The 19,402-nt window shown below is 43.4% G+C and overlaps 1 protein-coding gene across 1 annotated transcript in view; it reads left to right on the forward strand.

Annotated features, from left to right (window-relative positions):
- Positions 1-19,402, forward strand: part of ARHGEF2 (Rho/Rac guanine nucleotide exchange factor 2) — a 163,202-nt gene that overhangs the window by 13,066 nt on the left and 130,734 nt on the right. Inside the window, exons 2-5 of the mRNA XM_054991393.1 lie at positions 1,642-1,816; positions 3,634-3,736; positions 6,362-6,401; positions 10,854-10,986. Coding sequence (XP_054847368.1) covers positions 1,642-1,816; positions 3,634-3,736; positions 6,362-6,401; positions 10,854-10,986 — 451 coding nt within the window. The remainder of the gene's footprint in view (positions 1-1,641; positions 1,817-3,633; positions 3,737-6,361; positions 6,402-10,853; positions 10,987-19,402) is intronic.

The raw sequence follows: 19,402 nt of genomic DNA on the forward strand, positions 1-19,402 counted from the left end.
TGCATATACTACTCTTGCTGCCATCACCATATATTTAAAAAGTTCACTGTGTACTTCTGTAGTATTTTAGGGTCCAGCACAAAGTGGAGCTTTAAGATCTTTTGCATCTCTTCATATATTTTTATCTAATATCTTCTTGCCTTCTTGTAAGTCCACCACATATTGCATCTATACATTGACATTTCCAAAACTTTCCACTATAGTCCTTGTTAGTTTTTGCAGTTTCTTTAGGAGTAACGTACCATATAAGAACATTTTATACCAATTCTCTCTTAACATTTGATAGTCTGTACATTTAATTTCTTTAGTTAATAAATTTTCCATTGGCTCAGAGAAATATTTTCTTCAAAATTTTGTATCCATTTTATCATACAGTTTTTTACTTGTTCTGATTCTGTTTCATATTGCAATAGAATTTAATATACTTTCATAACAGATGTTTTAGATCTCCACTGATTAGTTGTTCGAACATTGTTTTTCTCTTAATCGACACCTACTTTAGATAGTTGTTCTTTAAGCTTGGACAGCGCTTGATGGTACATCAAATCATGGAATGTTTTTCCCTTGAGTTTGAATTTCTTGTCATGTTTTTATTTTTCCATGCTTGTCCATCCATATATTCATAATTCACATGATTGATTTATTTCTTGTAGTAGTATCATAATAAGCATCTATTGGTGATGCAGACTTAATTTATTTCTGCATTGAAACCATATTCTTAATAGTCCATGGATATCCATTCCTAAAGGAGAATTAAAGCCATCAGCAATTCCAACTAAAACCCAGAAAAATATATAATTTTTTTGGAAAACTAAAACTTTATTGACAGTTGCCCATCCCTTGCCATCGTAACCCCGAGTTTTCCAGGCCAGCCCAACCTAGTCAATGGGCTTAGACGGGAGTAACTCTGTTTAGGATTTCGCTGCTTGTGGATTAAGTCAGTCACAGTCATTGCAGAGCAGTGGAGAAGGTCTGGAAGTGTCCTCACTATTTTTTGTCCAAATGCACCATTTTCCTTCCTTTGGTGAACTCCGTAGAAACCTGTTCTGTACCTGTTTGTTTATCTGTGTGTTTTCAGAGCAGTTCCATTTGAATGACTAAACCAGTGATTCTCATGTTTTCTGTAGTGGGACCAAACTATAGTTTTCCAGCCTTGCTTGCAAAGGAGCTTTATACTATTTTCCCTGTTCTCAACATAAAATATAGAAATCTTACATCAGTTAGCACTGAACAAATATATGTTTATTCTACTGGTCTTCAACCATAATAAATGATTCGCTGATTCAATATGCACCAGAACAATACTGTAAGTCTCTTTCAAAGTTCACTTTTTTAAAAAATAGACCACCTTTTGAGGGGAACTGGTGTTTGATGGGTGAAACTGGTGTTTGTTTTGCTGATTTGTATTTGGGCAAGTTCTGAAGCTGGGATCGTACTATGAGTGAAGAACCTGTTGTGACTCCTGTTTAGAAGTTATGATTACCATCACCATTCTAATGCTTCTGGAAGATGTCCAGACTTGGACTTTGGAGAGACTTCCATAATTGGGAGTTTATATGTGTGTGAATTCAAGTTTGGGTCCAATGAAGAAATAATAATGAGGAAAGTTCTCAGTGGCTGATCTCTTAGCTTCCTTTTCAGCATGAGTTTGAAAGGATTAGCCTCCGACGAGATCGACTCCTCCTCTACGGGGCAGATGGACAGGCATGCTCAGTGCAGAAAGGACCCCCGCCGAATTCCCATCATCCGGAGCAATAATGAGATGGAGTCTCTTCTCTCCCAGGATGAAGAGGATGATGACCTGGAGGTGGATCAGGTATTTGTTCATTTACATATTGTTTTCTTCCATTTTTTTTCAAACAAGCTTTGTCTCCCAGATCATTTCTTGGCAGTCAAAATCCAATACACAGCACTGGTTGCAGGAGCGGCACATTAACAGAAATAAGACATAGGCTTACAAAGTAAAGGACAATACATGCGAGGGGGAATGGAAGGGAGAGATAGAGGAGGGAGATCAGTTTCAGGATGCCAGAACAACATTGGTGGGTCACTTGTTGGCATTTAGAACCAGAGGGGGGCCAGGCTGATTTTCCGCTTGCTTGGGGTTCTTGCTGGGATAGTGATGGTTTAGCTACTACCTAGGAGCCTTTTATCCTCTAGCCAGTGACAAAGGCCAGAATTATCTTCGTGTCATCTCTGCAGACATAGGGCAACTGGCACTTGGAGCAGAGTTCTTTTTGCCAGGAAAGGCGGGAGGGAACACCCCACAGCTGCTTGTTAGGGGGCCAGTGACTGGGCTGCTCAGGTCTTTCATTAGCTGTAGTGTTTTCTTGTTGGCGGGTGCCAGAGTATCTTCAGGTAGAGGAAAACATCCACCCCCCTTGATATTTCAGTAGAGAGAAGTGCCAGTTGCACTTGCTTCGAGCCTTTCTCCCCTTCACTTAAAGTACAGCTAGGCTAATAATTGGATCTCCTACATCCATTGTTTTAAGGCTGAAAAGTAGCCCCAGAAGAGAGGTGAGGATAGTGGAGGTCCTGATTTTGATTGGGGCTCTGATGTAGACAGAGGGAGGGTTTACCCCTCTCGCCGCAGCACTCCCCGTCCCCAGTACAAATAGCCTGGATGGCCTGGGTTAGCCCAATCTCATCAGATTCGGCACTTATTAGTATGTGGATGGGATACTGCCAAGAAGGTCTGCTGCACAGAGGCAGCCTCTTGTCTTGAATACCCTACCGGGTTGCCATATGCCATAAGTCACTTGTGACTTGCTGGCAGTTTCAACCAGCACAAATATTTTCACATACAGACCACACGAGCTTTTATTAGCCCTATAGGAGAAAAAAGATAGACTCCTGTATTGTTCTCCCTCACCCTTACTTGGATAATATCAGCTTGGGATGGGAACCGGTTTTTATTGGGGAAGGGATAAGCCCTTCCCCACTGTTGCTTTTTAACCTTAAAAATACATTGAAAGATTTGATCACAGATCTTACATATATCATTTTGCTGCACCTTTAACCTGCAGGTATCTGTGCCAGTGCATTAATATCCAGATTCAGGAACTGAGTCCTGGTTCAATTTAGTCTCCTGGACATACTCTTATTTTTCACCTGGTATTTATTTCTTGTTCATATTCCCTGTGTTTTCACTTTGTATGCAGCGTTCAGTTTTAGCCAGGATGTATTAGCTCTATTCACCTTATTTTCAGTGCTATGTCTCGGCTTCATGAAGTCATAATGATGAACAGATTATTCTGCGGCTCAAAAGTCCTCCCAGCCATCAGCCCACTGGCTGGTTTTGTGGAATCTGTTGCTTGCGGCTTCAGTACATCTACCCTATCTATATTATTGTTATTATTATCATTGTATATCTAATAGGCAGATGAAAACATCCTTAAATGGAGGGCCAGACAGACTAAGGTCTATGTTTCTGCAAATCTGGGATAACTCAGGAACTGGAAACCTGGTTTTATATTATCTCTATTTTTGCAGGCAAGTGCCCAGTAGAGTCTTGACCTGGGGGACACACCGCATCATACCCAAGTAGTCATCTCATTTGCCTCCCCAGATGACAGGTTGTTTGGCCAGAACTGATGGCTGCATGGTATTAACTGTTTTGTCTTTTTTTTCCAGGAACATTCCAAGAGGTTGCAAGTGTATCGGGCATCCTCAAATGCTGTCTGTATGTCCAAGTCTATTTCTATGAGTGGCATCGACAGCTACCCAGATGCAGATGGTGAGTGGGGAGATTGTTCGGGTAAGCTCCCTGGTGAAGAAGTTTTTACCACGCAGTGGTTGAGCTGGACAGAATTTGGAAGGCTCTTGGCTTTGGAGGAATCATTCTGAATATTCTTGTCTCTTCTAAAATATGAAAGAAACTGAAGCATATGCTTCTGTAAATGTGGCTAGTTGGGGCATGCTGCTGTCAGTGTGTGGAGTGTGTGTTTTAAGGGCCTGAAAAACTTCAGAATTTGCCAGATTATGCCTGTGGCTAGTGAGCTTGAGTTCCAAGGGAGATTTATATTCACGAACATTTCTAGTGTGATGGGAGCCATTAATGGTGAACATACACATTTCTGGAACCTTTCTTAGTACATAAGAGATATCCACAGACAAGCGGGAAAATAGAGAAAGAAGACAGTGTGTTCTCTTTGATCAATGAATTCCATTGCTAGCTGGTAGTTAGTTTCTGGTTGCCACTCAGGATGCAGATTTTGACCTTAATTTTGGTATATGCATTTCCCAACTGCTCGGATTCAGGGCCAGCCCAAGGATTTTTTGGTGACTTAAGTGAATGACTTCATCCTGCCCTTCCCCCTGCATCATAAGGAAACTGCCCCCACTCAGGTCATCCTCTCTGGAAAGCCCTGCCTACTTTCAGTGTGCATGTATGTGGCATTGCCCAGGGCTACTGCTTACCACACCACCACTTCTCCCGGACCTGGTGATGAGGGAGGGCCCCAGCGGCCCACCACCTGAGTGAATCAGTGTACCTGCAGTATTGCTTGGTGTTGCTGCAGTCTGTGGATGATCCCACGATGCCACAGGAAGGCTGGCTTGGTGCCCCTCTATCTCAGGCATAGACTGGCTTCCTAGGCAGTTGCCTAGGTACATGTAGTAAGTGGGCCAGCCATACTCAGATTTTCTTCAGAAGCATGACCTTTAAAAAAATTAATTATTTATTAGTGCAGGATGAAAAAAACAAAACAAAGAAAGACCAATAACCCCCCAATGCTGGTTACAAAAACACTATTAGCAAATCTATACATAGGCTTCTATAAAAGGTTTCTAAATATCTAACAATAAGTCCATACGCAACTGCCATCTGTATGCAGTATGTTCAAATGTTGATAAGTTTATAAGGTCCTCAATCTAATGCCTCCTTCTCAATGGAGGCCCAAATCACAGCAGTTGCCAGATCATTTTTCTGTCTTCATCACATCTGGCAACTTGCCCCCTATCTCTCTGCCTGCGACTTAGCAACAGTGATCCATGCAATGGTCACCTCCAGATTCAATTACTGTAACTCGCTCTACCCAGGGCTGCCCTTAAGATTGATCTGGAAACTACAATTGGTCTAGAATGCAGCGGTGCATATCCTTATGGGGACCCTGGTCAGGGCACACACACAACCTGTGCTATGCCAGCTGCATTGGCTCCCAGTTGAATTCCAGATCAGGTTCAAAGTTCTGGTTCTAACCTTTAAAGCCCTCAGTGGACTGGACCAACATATCTCTGGGATCGGCTCTCACCATATGTTCCCCAGTGGGCACTGCACTCAGCAGTGGTGATTCCCGGCCCCAAGGATGTTTGTCTGGCCTCAACCAGGGCCAGACAGAGCCTTTTCAGCTCTGGCACTGACATGGTGGAATGCTCTCTCCTTAGAAACTTGGGCCCTGAGGGACTTGTTACAGTTCCACGGGGTCTGTAAAACAGAGATGTTCTGCCAGGCCATGGTAATGGTTGAGGCACAGGTGAACTTTCTTGTGGGCCTTCCTGTTGTGGTTGTTGATTTCTTTGCTCCTGCTGATTGGATCTTGGCAGATCTCCCTATGTCTACCCATAGTGACTGTGGGTTATTACTAGATTGTATAATGACTGCCATATCTTGGAGAAATTTTATATTTTGTAATTTTTTGTATTTATACTGGATTCTATGATGTATTTATTGTGTTGTTTTATCTACTTATGTATTTATATTCTTGTATTTATGTGATTGAGATGTTGTGAACTGCCCTGAACCTGCTCACGAGGAGAGTGGGCTAGAAATTTAATCAATCAATCAAAAACATGGTTTGTTTCTCTTGAATGATACCATAGATGTTGTTGTCCTGCTAGATGGCTAACCCATGGCGGCATGTTTTTCATTTCCACCGAAGAAGTCAGTTGGAGCACTCCTGCCTGCCAGCATTTTACAAATGAAACTGCGATCACTCTTGTGTTCTTATAATATCCCTGTCCGCATGCCAAACATCACCGCCAGAGGCATACCTCCTTCTCTAGAGACATGTTCCACTAGAAGGCTGTTCACTGCCTGCTGTATATTATATTAGTTTACACACTGCAACATGCTCTTCTGCACTAAACTAACACGAAGCAGCAGGTGTAAGTAAACAGAAGATAAAATCAACTTGCCCCAGGTAAATAGGGACAGTTGGAACAGATGCTTGGCTAGGTAATAAAAAGGCCTGGGGCTGATAGAATTTTCCAGTTTAGGTGAAGATCCTTTTAAGGTCATTTGAAAAAGTTTGTTACTCCTAGAAAAATCTTGCCGGAGGACAGCCCACTGAGAACTTTCACTTATTTTTGTTTTGGCACTTTTTTGCCAACTCTCTAACTCTCTGTCCTCTTCTCTTGTCAGAAATCTCCCTTTACTCTGATGCAGTGAGCCTAGCCAATGGGTAAGTAGCAGTTCTTACATTTTGTTTGCTTGCAAAGAGCTTTCAGTTGGGCCAGTCTGGAATTAAGTCATTTCCCTGGAAGTGAGCTTGAATACAGCTGCACTTGTAAGGAAGATTTTGCATCTTCCCAGATGTGTTGTTTGACCTTTCCACAATAGAGGGGGGTGGGGTGGAGGAAACTCCTGCCATTAATGATCACTAAGGCTAATCCTCTCCACCGTATCATCTTTTGTGAATATTGGTTCCCAGGAAAACCTTTCATCCCCCTCCCGTTTGAGCAGCACTAGTTCTTCTGGCAATTCTTTTGTGAGAAAGGAGAGAGGCAGGGGGAAGAAGATACAGAAGCTGCTTTCTCTCTTTAAAAGAAAATGGTCAATTTTATGGAGTGAGGGTAGCCTATGGCAGGCCCATACACCAAACATATACCATCAGGCACTCAATAACTTTCAAGCTTTGGCTGGCTAACTGGAGCTGCCCGTCTAAGGGGGTGATCATGTACAATATGTAGCTGCTGCAGTTAAAAGTTGGTGTGTTGGGTCATCACTTTGCATCACTTTGCATTCATAAGGCATATGATGAGGGCTAGTTAGTACAGAGTGGATAAAATGTCAAGTCTGTGTGTAAGTCTAAACGCAGAATGACTCTCTGCTTTTATAATACAAAAATAATTTATTTAAAAGAAAATGTCCGCACGCTGCGCAGTAATAGATGGAGCAAGGAATGCAAAGAAAAAGTATAAACATGCAGTCCTCTGACCCTCTCTCCGACATGCCCAAGCCCATCTTAATCTAAGGCAGGCTATTTATCTTAGAGTTTCTCTACATGAGATGCCTCGGCGTGTGTTCATCAAGTGTAGGGAGATGCAATGTTAGCCGGAAAGCATAGTTTATAAAGACAGATCTGCTGAGATTGTTCCTCAGAGGGCTTGTTAATTTCATCTTTGCCTCCCAGAATGCTCTGTCAATTTCACCTCTCCTGTCTAATACTGCATGAGATCACAACTTGAGGACAGCAAGGAATGGAAATGAACTGGAGCTGCCTTCCAGTGTATAGCAAAGCCTTTGCCCTGGCCCTGGCTCTGTCTTTTTAATCTATCCTTCCCGGCTACCATTGCATTTCCCAACACGTGTTCCTCATGTATCAGATGTCTCATGTAGAGAGACTGTAAGTTTTTGCAGTATCTGTAAGAATATAAATCGAACATTATGATTATTACCTTAAAAACTTAGTCTGAGCTGCCTGCCCTTTGTCTGCTCCATGTAGTACCGGCTGTTATACAAGACTAGCAATAGAGCCCGTTGTGAGAAGAAATACAAAGGGCTCTAGCAGTGAGGCTTTGGGCCCTTCCAAGGCCCCACAGCAGCTGCGGGAAGCCCTGCCATCTTGCACAGCCTTCCTGCTGCCTCTGAACTGTGCCTTCCCACCCCCTCTGCAGCCCCTCACCTTCAACACATCCAATTCTAGCTAAGGTGTAATCTGGCCAGTTTATTGTCTCTAGCTGGGAGAGCCATTCGCATTTGTAAATCTTTGACTGCTGGGTGTTAGGCAGGGTGATTCTTGGAATGGGCAGTGGTCTGGTAGCAAGGAACTCCTTCCCTATCCCCCTTTCCATTTAGCTCCAGTTGTCAGAAAAAGTATTTTAAAAGACTGTGTGTCGGTTTGCAAACCTCAAACCTTGAAATATGGCGGCGGGAGCCACAAATGAGGACGTTTTTCCACATATGGGATAAATGCTCTCATCATTAATTAATAAAAAGATTTCAAGGATCAGTGATGGGAAAAGTAGAAGCACTGGGATAGGAAGACCTGTAGTTTGACTTATGCAGCCTAGTACTACATCCCAGTACATTTGTGGGAATTGTTTCATTTAGGAAGGCACCATTAGCACTGTGGTAAGGTATGCAAAAGGCCCCCAGGGTTTCAGGCAGCAGATTTTGGGAAAGATATTCTTCAGCAAGTCAGAGGAGACAGTTCTGCTTCACATGATATGTGTTAATAGAATAAGGCTCCCTGTGGGCCCTTTAATATTCTATCCCAGGAAATGTTTTCCTTTTTTAAAAAGTTAGGAAATACCTTTTGGACCGTATGGGTTCTTATTTTGAACCTCACCAATTTGTGGACTGACTATAGACATGCTCTGTCCTACCTTACAAGGATGCTGTGAGGGCAATATTGAAGGGGGGAAAGCTTTGTAGCAACTTGACCCATATTCTATCCTGGGAAATAAATAAATACATAAAATTATATAAAACTTTTCTCTTAAAAAAAGCATATACTTTTGTTTTAATTTGGAAAGAGCATAGTAACCTACCGACAACACGGGGGTTTGTTAGAGAGGTCGGGGATTACCCTGTAAACCCAAGGAGTCCTAACATCCTTCTCTGCCTCCTTTCCAGGGGTTCAAATTACAACCTCTCTCCCTCTCCATTTATTGGGCAAAGTCTCTTTTCTTCTCCATCACTGCCCTGCCAGTTTTGATTTCCATCTTCATTACGTGGCTTGAGTGGCAGCAGGGGAACTGTTGCTATTTCATAGCTCAGCTTCTTTAGGAAGTCTGCCTGCCTTGCTGTGGTCTTTGTAAAGGCTGGTCTTTATCAGCTCCTTGGCTGCTCACTGCCTTTCAGTAAACCACAACTAAGGCAGTAGGGACAGTTGGGGGCATTTGTCGGCATTCCTTTAAGGGATGGAGAACATTGTTCCAGCCGTACCTGTTCCTAGGACACTTTCAAGTGATTTAGGAAACATCCTGGAATTCCTTTCAGAATCACACTGGAGCTCTGAAACACACAAAGGAACAAACCAAGAAGAAAAGTCGTTTCTCTGTCACCGAATTATCATTATTTGAAAGACGAAGAAAGATGGGATATAATTGGTGGTTATGGCTGTGCAAGCAGGAAGGGGTTTGCAGTGGTGGATCTCCTCCTTCCCTTCTTCTTTCCATGGTAACCCTTCACAACACCCAAAAATCGAGAGGGGTTAGCCATGTTAGTCTTTACTTGCAAAATAGTAAAGAGTCCAGTAGCACCTTTAAGACTAACCAACTTTATTGTGGCATAAGCTTTCGAGAACCACAGCTCTCTTTATCAGATGCATCTGACAAAGAGAGCTTTGGTTCTCAAAAGCTTATGCCACAATAAAGTTGATTAGTCTTAAAGGTGCTACTGGACTCTTTACTATTTAACACCCCAAAAGGCATTGCTGTGGGTTGTGGGATCCCCATGATCAAAAAACTACAGGGTCTGAACAGGTAGGGCTGCAGTGAGGGCAGGGAATCAGGTGACACCGAAAACTTGCTGTGCTGTAATTCATTTGATGATGGGAGAATTTAGGCAAATTTGACTGATTTTTCATTTCTCATTGCTGTACCTCCCGCTGCACAAATCTCATGGTTTTTGTCCACAGATGTCCTCCTGTGACACTGTCCCTCCAGCCCCAGTGTCTTTTGGAGGTCACAGAGGACGGCCATGGGAAACAGAAGGCAGAAAAAACAATCCATCACTACCATCCCTGCACTTCCTGCTCACCCAGCTGTTCAATTGATTCACTCCAATAAGAACAGTATTTAATCTACCTGCTTTGATCCTTTGATATCAGCAGAGCTGCATGCACTGAGAAATGCAAAACAAGAAATCTAGAAGGGGATAAAAGGCTCATACAGCATAGCTGAGCTGATTCCCAATTCACAAATGCAAAAGCAACATTTAATATACATTATTTTTATGCCATATTAAACAAATTGACTAACCTGCACGCAGAAATGTAAACATTGTGGATTTGCAGTGCTACTGCCATTTATTTTTTTAAAAAGTTTTCACGGATTGTATTGTCTTCCTGCTCCACTGCAATGCCTTCTTGGAATTGGAGGTTATTAAAGGTGTTATCATTCATTGATACTGGGTAAAGGGTTTGTACTAAATGAGGATTTACCTGGGAACCAGTGGCATGTTATGTTCATGTTTAGTATAATACTCAAAATGTCCAAATATATAGGGTACCTTGATAGAACTATATTAGTAATAAGAGATGGTGTAACAATGATTATAAATTGTGAGCCAGATGGATAACATAAACACAATGGGAACAGAAGGGGCTCCAAGAGGAGGGGAGTGGGGACCTATGTGGTGAGGAAGAGTGAAGTCCTGAAATCCTTTCCACGTTCCAACTGACTTGCAACTCTTTTCCCTCCACCCCCAATTGCTGACTGCTTTTGTAGCTTAAGCAAACAGAGATGCTTCTGTGCTTCATCTCCCCAGCTGGGAACAGGAGCAGCCACTCTCTGAGGTCACCAGGGCCGTCAAGGGAATCGGCCCCTCCCTATTTCCTGGCCTAGAAACAATAACAACAAAAAAGGGGATTGTTTGGCTTTGGTTGGTGTGTGTGTGTGCGCGGGCGCCCACGCTTGTTTTCCTACCACCCATCCTTCTTACTCTTCTGTTCCCTCCATGCTTTCAGCTTTAGTGCCGGGAGCTGCGGGCGGCTGGACGCCACCACGGGGGAGGCCGAGGACCAGGTGCACCCGCAAAGGGAGGGGACCACCCTGGGGAGGACCCTTAGCTTCTTTAAAAAGATGACGGGGAAGTCAAAGGTAGGACCTTGGAGTTTTTCATATTGTGCTGCACCGTTCAGCTGGACCTCTTTGTCACTTCCTTATTCATTGTTTATTATGAGCTCAAAGGCATTGATTTGTACCTGAAATCCTAGTCCCCTAATTAATGTTTTGAGGTCTACAACTGTGGCAGTGCATTCCTTTCATCAGACACTTTATATAAATTCCAAAAATTAACGAACAGCACTCAGTTCTTCTCAAACACATTAACTTATTTCTCTCCTTCCTGTAAACTGTCATGCTTCTTCATTTTAGCAACTTTCCCAACACTTCTGTAACTGTTCATTACACACTGGTAATTCCTTCTTAAAATAGCTTTTTGGATCATTGCTTATTATCATTTCAACAACTGTAATGAATTCATCAAAGGGGCTTCCAGATTTACCAGCCCAGCGAATTGCAGATACATTTATTTCTGATACTCCCTCCTGAAGTCTTGGCCAGTGGACCTGCAAATAGGTAGTCCGTGCCTAATTCCTCAGGACCCCTGGTTCAAGCCCTATGGTGCTGAATACTGATATGGCAACTGATTCCTAGAGCAGGGCTTTGTTCTGGTGGTAAGCTCTGGTATGCAGTACCAGCTCTTCTTTCCCCAGTACCAGCACCTCTTTGGGCAGGTAAGCTTAGGCCCCCAAGGGGCCACTTGTCTTTTTTGTGGGGTGGGGGGGGAGCACTGCCTAGATGTGCCTGATGTGTAACAATTATTTGCAAAATTCGTTATATCGGTATGGCTGAGATGAAAGTTAACAACATGCCTACTCTGTTTGATTTGGTGTAAGTGAATCTGGAATATGACAAAAGATGCAGTTGATAACTTAAATACATTAAATGAAGCTAGGCAGAAATCCAGCTAATTCACAGAGAATTGTCCCTTGCTGTTCAGCACTGGAATGCCAAAGCTCAGAAACGTTTTGTTTGACAGTTGGTGTATTGTTGCAGTTATGACAATGAACTCTAGGCAGACTTCTCAGCCTCAGTCTTTGCAATATGAGGATATTAATATGGTCTACCTCCCAGGGCTGTTGTATGCAGTACAATAGGATGCTGTGTATGAATTGCTTTACAAGTGCTGTACAGATACTGAGTATTATCATCTTTTTGTTTTGCTTTAATTCTGTGCCTTTCTTTTGAATTATTTTTGCTTTCGTCAGTACTTCCGGGAGTTTAAGTGTATGTTACATGAAACATTGTACTTCTACCAATCTGTAAGACTTTGAGCCCTCTTCCCTGCAACATCTATGGTATGTGACATGTTGTCATGCTGACACTTTGGGTTGTTGCTTGTAGGAGCAGGGCGACATATGGAGGACGAGGTCACTCCACGTATTGTGTTTATCTAGACATTAAAAGGGAGACAAGAAGTAAAGAGACCTGGAGGGCAGCAGCACTGTGCGCTTTGTGACATCTAGAGAAAATCTCATAGGTTCATTTGGTTGATACCTTGTTTTAAGGTATCGAAGGACCCAAGGTTTTGGACCTCAGAGGGTCAGGTAGGGCCTGGCTTTGCTACCTGTTGTGATAGATCTCTTAAGCTGCTGTTTTGAAAAAGCTTCAGGGGGAGCTAAATTGGTGGGGCTCAGGTGGTGGGACTTGTAGATTTCCTTAAGGACCTGCTACTTTTCCTCTCATAATGAGAACACTGGTTTGAATTAAGTCTGTCATCCACCTGTATGTTAACGTTTTTGACAACTCCAGCTAATGCTTTTTAAGTGGATGTATTGTTTTCTAAATGTATATTGAAGAATTATGAGGGTAAAGCTGATGATGTCGGGAGACTTGATGGGACTTGGAAGGCTGATAAAAGAAAGAACAGTTGCTATTTGCCAGTGGTAAAGAGTCTGGGTGTGCTCCTGGATGCCTCCCTATCGATGGAGGCCCAGGTCACGGCGGTTGCCAAGTCTGCATTTTTCCATCTTCGTCAGATCAAGCAACTTGCCCCCTACCTGACGCCCCAGGACCTGGCTACAGTGATCCATGCAACGGTCACCTCCAGGCTAGATTACTGTAACTCACTCTACGCTGGGCTACCCCTGGGCCTGATCCGGAAACTACAACTGGTCCAGAATGCGGCGGCACGGGTCCTGACTGGTATACCTTACCAGTCACACATCACACCTGTCCTGCGCCAGCTGCACTGGCTTCCAGTTGAATTCCGAATCAGGTTCAAAGTGTTGGTTCTTACCTTTAAAGCCCTGAGTGGGTTGGGACCGGCATATCTTCGGGACCGCCTCTCCCTGTACGTTCCCCGGAGATCGCTCCGATCAGCGAATAAATATTTACTTGTGGTCCCCGGCCCTAAGGAAGCCCGCCTTGCTTCAACCAGGGCCAGGGCTTTTTCAGTCCTGGCCCCAGCCTGGTGGAACGCTCTGTCAATGGAAACCCGGGCCCAGCGGGACATATTATCGTTCCGCCGGGCCTGTAAGACAGAGCTGTTCCGCCAGGCATTTGGTGATTGAAGGGGGCGGTGCCATGTCGGCCTCCCACCTTTGGGGTGGGGAAGGTTCTCCCCACCACTGCACCTTGTTAATTTGTTTTATTATTTGTATATTGATTTTAGTTTTGTTTTTATCAATTTTAACTGTTCACCGCCCAGAGCCCCTGGGATGGGCGGTATATAAATTGAATAAATAAATAAATAAATAAATATTTTGACTGAGGTTGTGCATGCATTGTAAAACATAAGACTGGAACATGATTGTAAAACAGTCTTCTTGCATGGCCATCAATTGATTCAGAAACAAATACATTTAAAGCTGCTCCTCTGTTTTTACGCCAGAAAATTGTTCCTTGTGCATTTAGAACTGCGTTTCTGTTTTTGCATGTGTGTGCCATCAGTGTGGAAAGCAGCTAAGTGACACATATGAATTTGGCCTTTGTCTTTCGAGATCAATGCAGAAACATCTGGCACCTGAACAGGAACAAGACGGTCCCATCATGTATGAGGTAGCCCTGAATTGGCTAAAATTAGAAGGTTTTGTAAAATGTTAACAAGGAATGTGATGTCACAAAGGAATTCATCAGGAGATGGTGCTGTTTCCTAATAGTGAAGATGAGCTAAAAATCTACCACTTCTAGAAATACTGCAGTGCTTTTAATTTGTAACCCTCTTTACTAACTTTATTGGGTTCCCCACCCATCCACCTACCCGCAAGGGTCCTGTAAGTTCAAGTCGCTGAGGGCCGAAGCTGCCTGTTAAATACAACCATATGAGTCTGTGAATTTCAGTGGAAGGAGTGGGGAGTGAAACTGCTTAACCCTTTCCCTTCTGTTGCTTTCTGGTCTAAAATTAACTCCCAGTTGTTTTTCTGTCTGCAGGGTAAAAGATTTGTGTGCCTAAAGGGGCAAAAAGCAACTAAGGATGGTATAATTTCCAGCAAAAAAAATTATCAGAAAGGAAAAGGGTTAAGCAGTTCCTTATTTCTCCCTTCCTCAGTCCTCTACTGAAATGCAAGGTGGGTTTTTGGTCAAGAAAACAAATGTCAATAAAAGAACCACCAAGACTGTGTAGTGCATATCTTTGGCCTTCTTTATGCACATTTTACACATGATTAACTGAGCTGTCCAGTGAACCTGTAGCAAAGGTGGAGGGAGGAGTCGGGGCTCACAGTTACAAGTTTTATCTCCCTCTGGCCCTAGGGTTCCCAGCCTCTGGGTAGTAGCTGGAGATCTCCTGGAACTGCAACTGATCTCCAGGCAACAGGGATCAGTTGCCCTGGAGATAATGGCTGCTTTGGAGGGTGGAATCTACACAATTATACTTGGCTGAGATCTCTCTCCTTCCCAAGACCCACCCTCCCTAGGCTTCACCCCCCCCCCCCAAATCTCCAGGAATTTCCCAACCCAGAGTTTTCAACCCTATCTGATCCACTGATGACAAAGATGGTGCTTGTGGGCAGCATGACACCCTCTGCTGTGCTTCCTGGAACATTATCCCCTCTTCCCCAAAATAGATCTTTCCCAAAATGAAAAGCTAATGCTACCTTTCATCTGCCTCAGGGCATCAACTTTGTGTTGCAGCGGGTGGCCATTTGGAAACAGCTGCTGCAATCCTAGGGTGATGCCTCGTTTGGAATCTCCCAACATTTTATGACTGGTCCCAGTCTCGATGGCAGCCGTTTTGTAGTGATATCCACTACAAAGTGGACCGTCAGCCATTAGAATCTGGTAATAAGTAGTAGTATTCTTTATTACAGCACTTAGCCAGTACATTTACCATAAAAATTTAAGTGCACATTTTACAACCATTAAAACATGAAACATATAAGTATATACAATTTGAAAACATAATTCCCTAATATCTATCAGAATTTGTAAAAACCAGGAAGTCAGCATAGTTCTAAGCAAGCAACCAAAATGGAGGCCTGCACTCTAATGGGCTTTAACAACCAATCTGGTAATAAAAGGTCTGATAGAAGCTAGACATCAGAATTCCCAAAGATTGGATATAGTTACTAACTAGTTTCAAGGTCAAGCTAAGGTGAACAGTGTTTCAGAGTTGATGGGACATTTAATTTTCATGTCATATTTAATTGTGTATGTGTGTAGCTGTATTTCTTCCCTCAGAGTTCAAGTCAAGATATGAGGTGTTTTGATTTGGTCATGATTCATTAACAATTCAAGCACTGACTGAGCAATTGTTCTGCAGCAGGACTTGGTCGAAGGGGGTGGTCAGGTAGGTGGATAGGAAAGTTTCTTGACATGGAACGAGGAAGAGGGACAAGAGAGGGACTGGACAGACCAGGGAGGCACACAAGCCAAGGCAGAGTCTGGCGGTAACCAAGGCCTGACCTAGAAGTATTATAGCCAGGCCTAGTCAGGAGGGAACCAATGGGCTGCCTGCAGTGGTGCCATAAGGATACTGCCCTTTCTTCCTCTTTTCAGTGCCACAAGAGGCACTATCTGGCAAGGAGCCCATAGCTTAGTGGTAGAGCACCTCCTTTACATGCAAAATCTCCCAATTTTACTCTCTGGCCTCTCCAACCAAAGTGATCTTGGGTATCATGGGTGGGAAAATAAGGGCTTGGAGGGACATTTCCAGTCAGAAAAGACAATAGGCCAGTGGTCTGTCTCAGTAAAAAGCAATTCTATATGTTCATGTTTAGAGACTGGGAGGTTTCTGGCTCAGATTTCTTCTGATTCCAAAGATTGGATATAGTTACATGAAGAACTCTTCATGTAAATGAGTTCTTTTACCTCCCCTAACAAGTAACCAGAGCATTTAAACACCTGGAATTCCCAGAACAGAGGTCATGTGGTCCAGACTGAACCCTGCAATTGGTAGCTGCGAGAGAGTTGACTTGAAAAGTGATTCTGGAATCAGCCAGGCCTGCACCAGAGAGGCTTGCCCTTGTGCCACTCAGATGTCTCTGGCCTCATGCCACCTTTTGCTTGGCTTTTCTTGGTCTCTAAAAACAAAAGAAAGCAGGCCTGCTCTATCTTATAAGGCAGCTGCTGGGACAGTGAGGTCAGAGGAAGCCATGGTCTTTTCCTGCCTCACTCTGGACCAGTGCTTTGTTTATCTAATAACTGCAGACACCACCCTGGGCTTTCTTTAGCTGAAATGACTACTTTGGCTTACCCATGGATCTGGAGGCAGCTCTGTTCTTCTTTTCCGTAAAAGGAAGACCTTTTGCACGGATTAAGAGCCAGAGAAATGAGGTTTCACTTACTAATTTACATCTAGTGGAATACCCTGTCATGGGACAAGCTGAAGTAGCAGTTCTAAGAATCAAAGAAGAGAGGGACCAAAGGCCCATCTAGTCCAGCATCCTGTTCCCAATAGTGGCCAGCAAAATGTCTTTCCAGAAAGCCTTTATGCAGGGCATGAAAGTAGATTTTGTCCTGCTATTTGTCCCCAGCACGTGGTACACTGTGTCTGAACTTGGAGTTGCTGTTTGGCCATAATGGCTGATATATAGGTAATAGATACCATAGATAAACCACTGAGATGTTTTCCTCTGCAAACCCCATCAAAATGAATGGGAGTAGCACAAGAGAACAGTAGTGTCAGTTCATTTAGGTGAGGCTCATGCAAGAGAAAATCCTGGTGGATTGTGCCCTGTGTGTGTGGTGGAGAGGTCTTGTTTGGATTTCCCCCGTTTAAAAGCTGATAAGTGTTTGGCCAGCTCTTGGGATAGGGCAGATGATGGATTAGCCAGCTCTTTTCTTTCACAAAATAGCCTGCAACCCTTTCAGCTGTCACCGAGACTCTACACCCCCCTTTTCATTCTTTATCCCTCTCTAGGTGTTGCTCTCAAACCCACCCACCCCCCATGTTTGTTTCTGATGAGGTAGAAGAAGACTGGAATCTCAGCAGGCTGGAGCTGCGGCCCTTTAACCCTGCTATAGAAGAGTTAATAGTTTTTAACATCCATTTTGTGATATAATTGTTGCCAGGCTGCAGCCTGAGTTTCCAAAAATAAATTTTGGAACAGTGGGTCAGTCATGTCAAGATGCTTTTACCATGACCTCCTTTCTTGTCAATTTTTTCAGGGTGCTTCTGTTTTCCTGAAATGCACAAGGGAAAGACGGCCTAGAAACTGCTGGCTATGACCCGACATTATTATCCTTATGGACACAGAAGTAGTTTAGCTCAAGATCCCTAGTCTAATCTCTCTCCTTGCCCACCCCCTCCCCCCCTCCATAAGGAGGCAAATATACAGATTAGCAGCCAGCTGTTAACATGGTTAAACTCTGCCTGGGATTTCCTTGAAGTATAATTGTTCACCCTTCTTGCCCCTTTGCACTGCAGCAGAGTCTTAGAAAAAGGCATTTCCTTGCAATTACATGCTTGGCTGGGCTTCTAAATCTGGAAAGAGGGAAATGAATAATTATTTGTTTGTTTGTTTGTTTTAAAAAAACCAGCATAAAGAATTAGATTCAAATTTCTAGTTTGGCTCAGTGTTGTTCTTGCTCAGAACTGACAGTACCCTTCCAAACTTGATTCACAAAAAGACCATGTACAAAAGGCCCAACTGTCCCTATTTACTGGGGCAGTCCATCTTGGTGGATTGCTGTCACCTTTTGTCAATATTTTTTGGGGGAAGCCTTCTATAAAATTATTACTGTGTGCTGCCAGGCTTGTGTGAGTATTCAAGGTTCATCTTCCTTTCCAGTATCTCTAGTCTCGAAGATAATGGCTAGTTGCATCGTATCTAGGGCATATGAACGTCGATGTTGTGCTCATGAACCCTAAGATACCATGCTGCGCTCAGCTGTCCATTTCACTCCCTAAAGCTGCTGATGTCTATTTTGAACTCCTGATAACAGGTTGTTGGACGGCTTTATATTTTTGTTGTATATCTTTAAGTGAAAGGACAAAATCCTTGGCTTTTGAAACAGCACAGGACAGGCTACACCAGTGCAAATGAATATGCTATAGAATAGAACCTCCAGTAATGTGTATTGGAGGACAGGCTTTGCTGTGAAATTTTGGGTGTTGACAAACACATTTGTCAATGAAAATATTGGGAAAAGATGTGTATATACAACGGCATAGCTGGCAGCTGCTTGGGTTCTGCAGAGCCCTATCACTGTAGCCACTGACCATGTGTCTTACTCTGTTTATTTAAGAATCTCTGTCCATTTTTTTCCCCACAAGACACGCCAAACGGTTTACAAAGAAACACAAAAATACAATTTAAACAACAAAAAGCAATATACGGTACAAGTCCTCCATCCTGGAACAGGCCTGGATGCCCTTGGGTGGCTCACTCAGGGCTAAGTGCTAAGGTGCAATTGTTGGTATCGAAAGGCTGACGCCGCTGGTTGTGCCCAGGCTTAGATACCTGTAGCAGGAAGGGAAACCTCAGCTTAGCCTAGATTCTGTTCTCTTTCCTTGCTGCAATCAAACAAGCTGTGATGACAGCAGACCTGGGCCGATTCCAGACGGCCCTCCCCATCCTGAAACGTCGCGCGGAAAACACGAAATACCACATTTTCTCGTGCGAGTTTTGCGCAACGTCGCAATGAAAGGGCAAATAGAAGAAGACATCTCAGTACCATGGGATCCCTTCTACAAATGGATGGCAAATAACTACAATGTTTAAACATAAATATACTAAGAATAACTGTGCCCCGTATTTTTAGCTTAATTGTGCGGGTAAGTGCTGGTATTTTTTGCATTGGACATAAAAATGTCTTATGCTGGCCTGCCGTAAACCCAGCTTAAAGGGAAGCTCAGCCAGCAAAACAATCAGTCTAGAATTCACTGGAGTTTGCGGGGGGCGGGGAGAGGCGGGGCGCAATTGGAATACCTTCTTATATAAAGATCCTCTTTTGTTGTTTTTTCGCCTTAATTTTGAAAAGGCATGTTTATGTGTGTTACAGCCATTATTGTCTTAGAGAAAGTGTGAATTCCTTAGCCCTTTCCTCTGCAGCGCACGGTTCCTTTCAG

Source organism: Eublepharis macularius, chromosome 1, assembly GCF_028583425.1.
Source record: "Eublepharis macularius isolate TG4126 chromosome 1, MPM_Emac_v1.0, whole genome shotgun sequence".
NCBI classification, from domain to species: domain Eukaryota; kingdom Metazoa; phylum Chordata; class Lepidosauria; order Squamata; family Eublepharidae; genus Eublepharis; species Eublepharis macularius.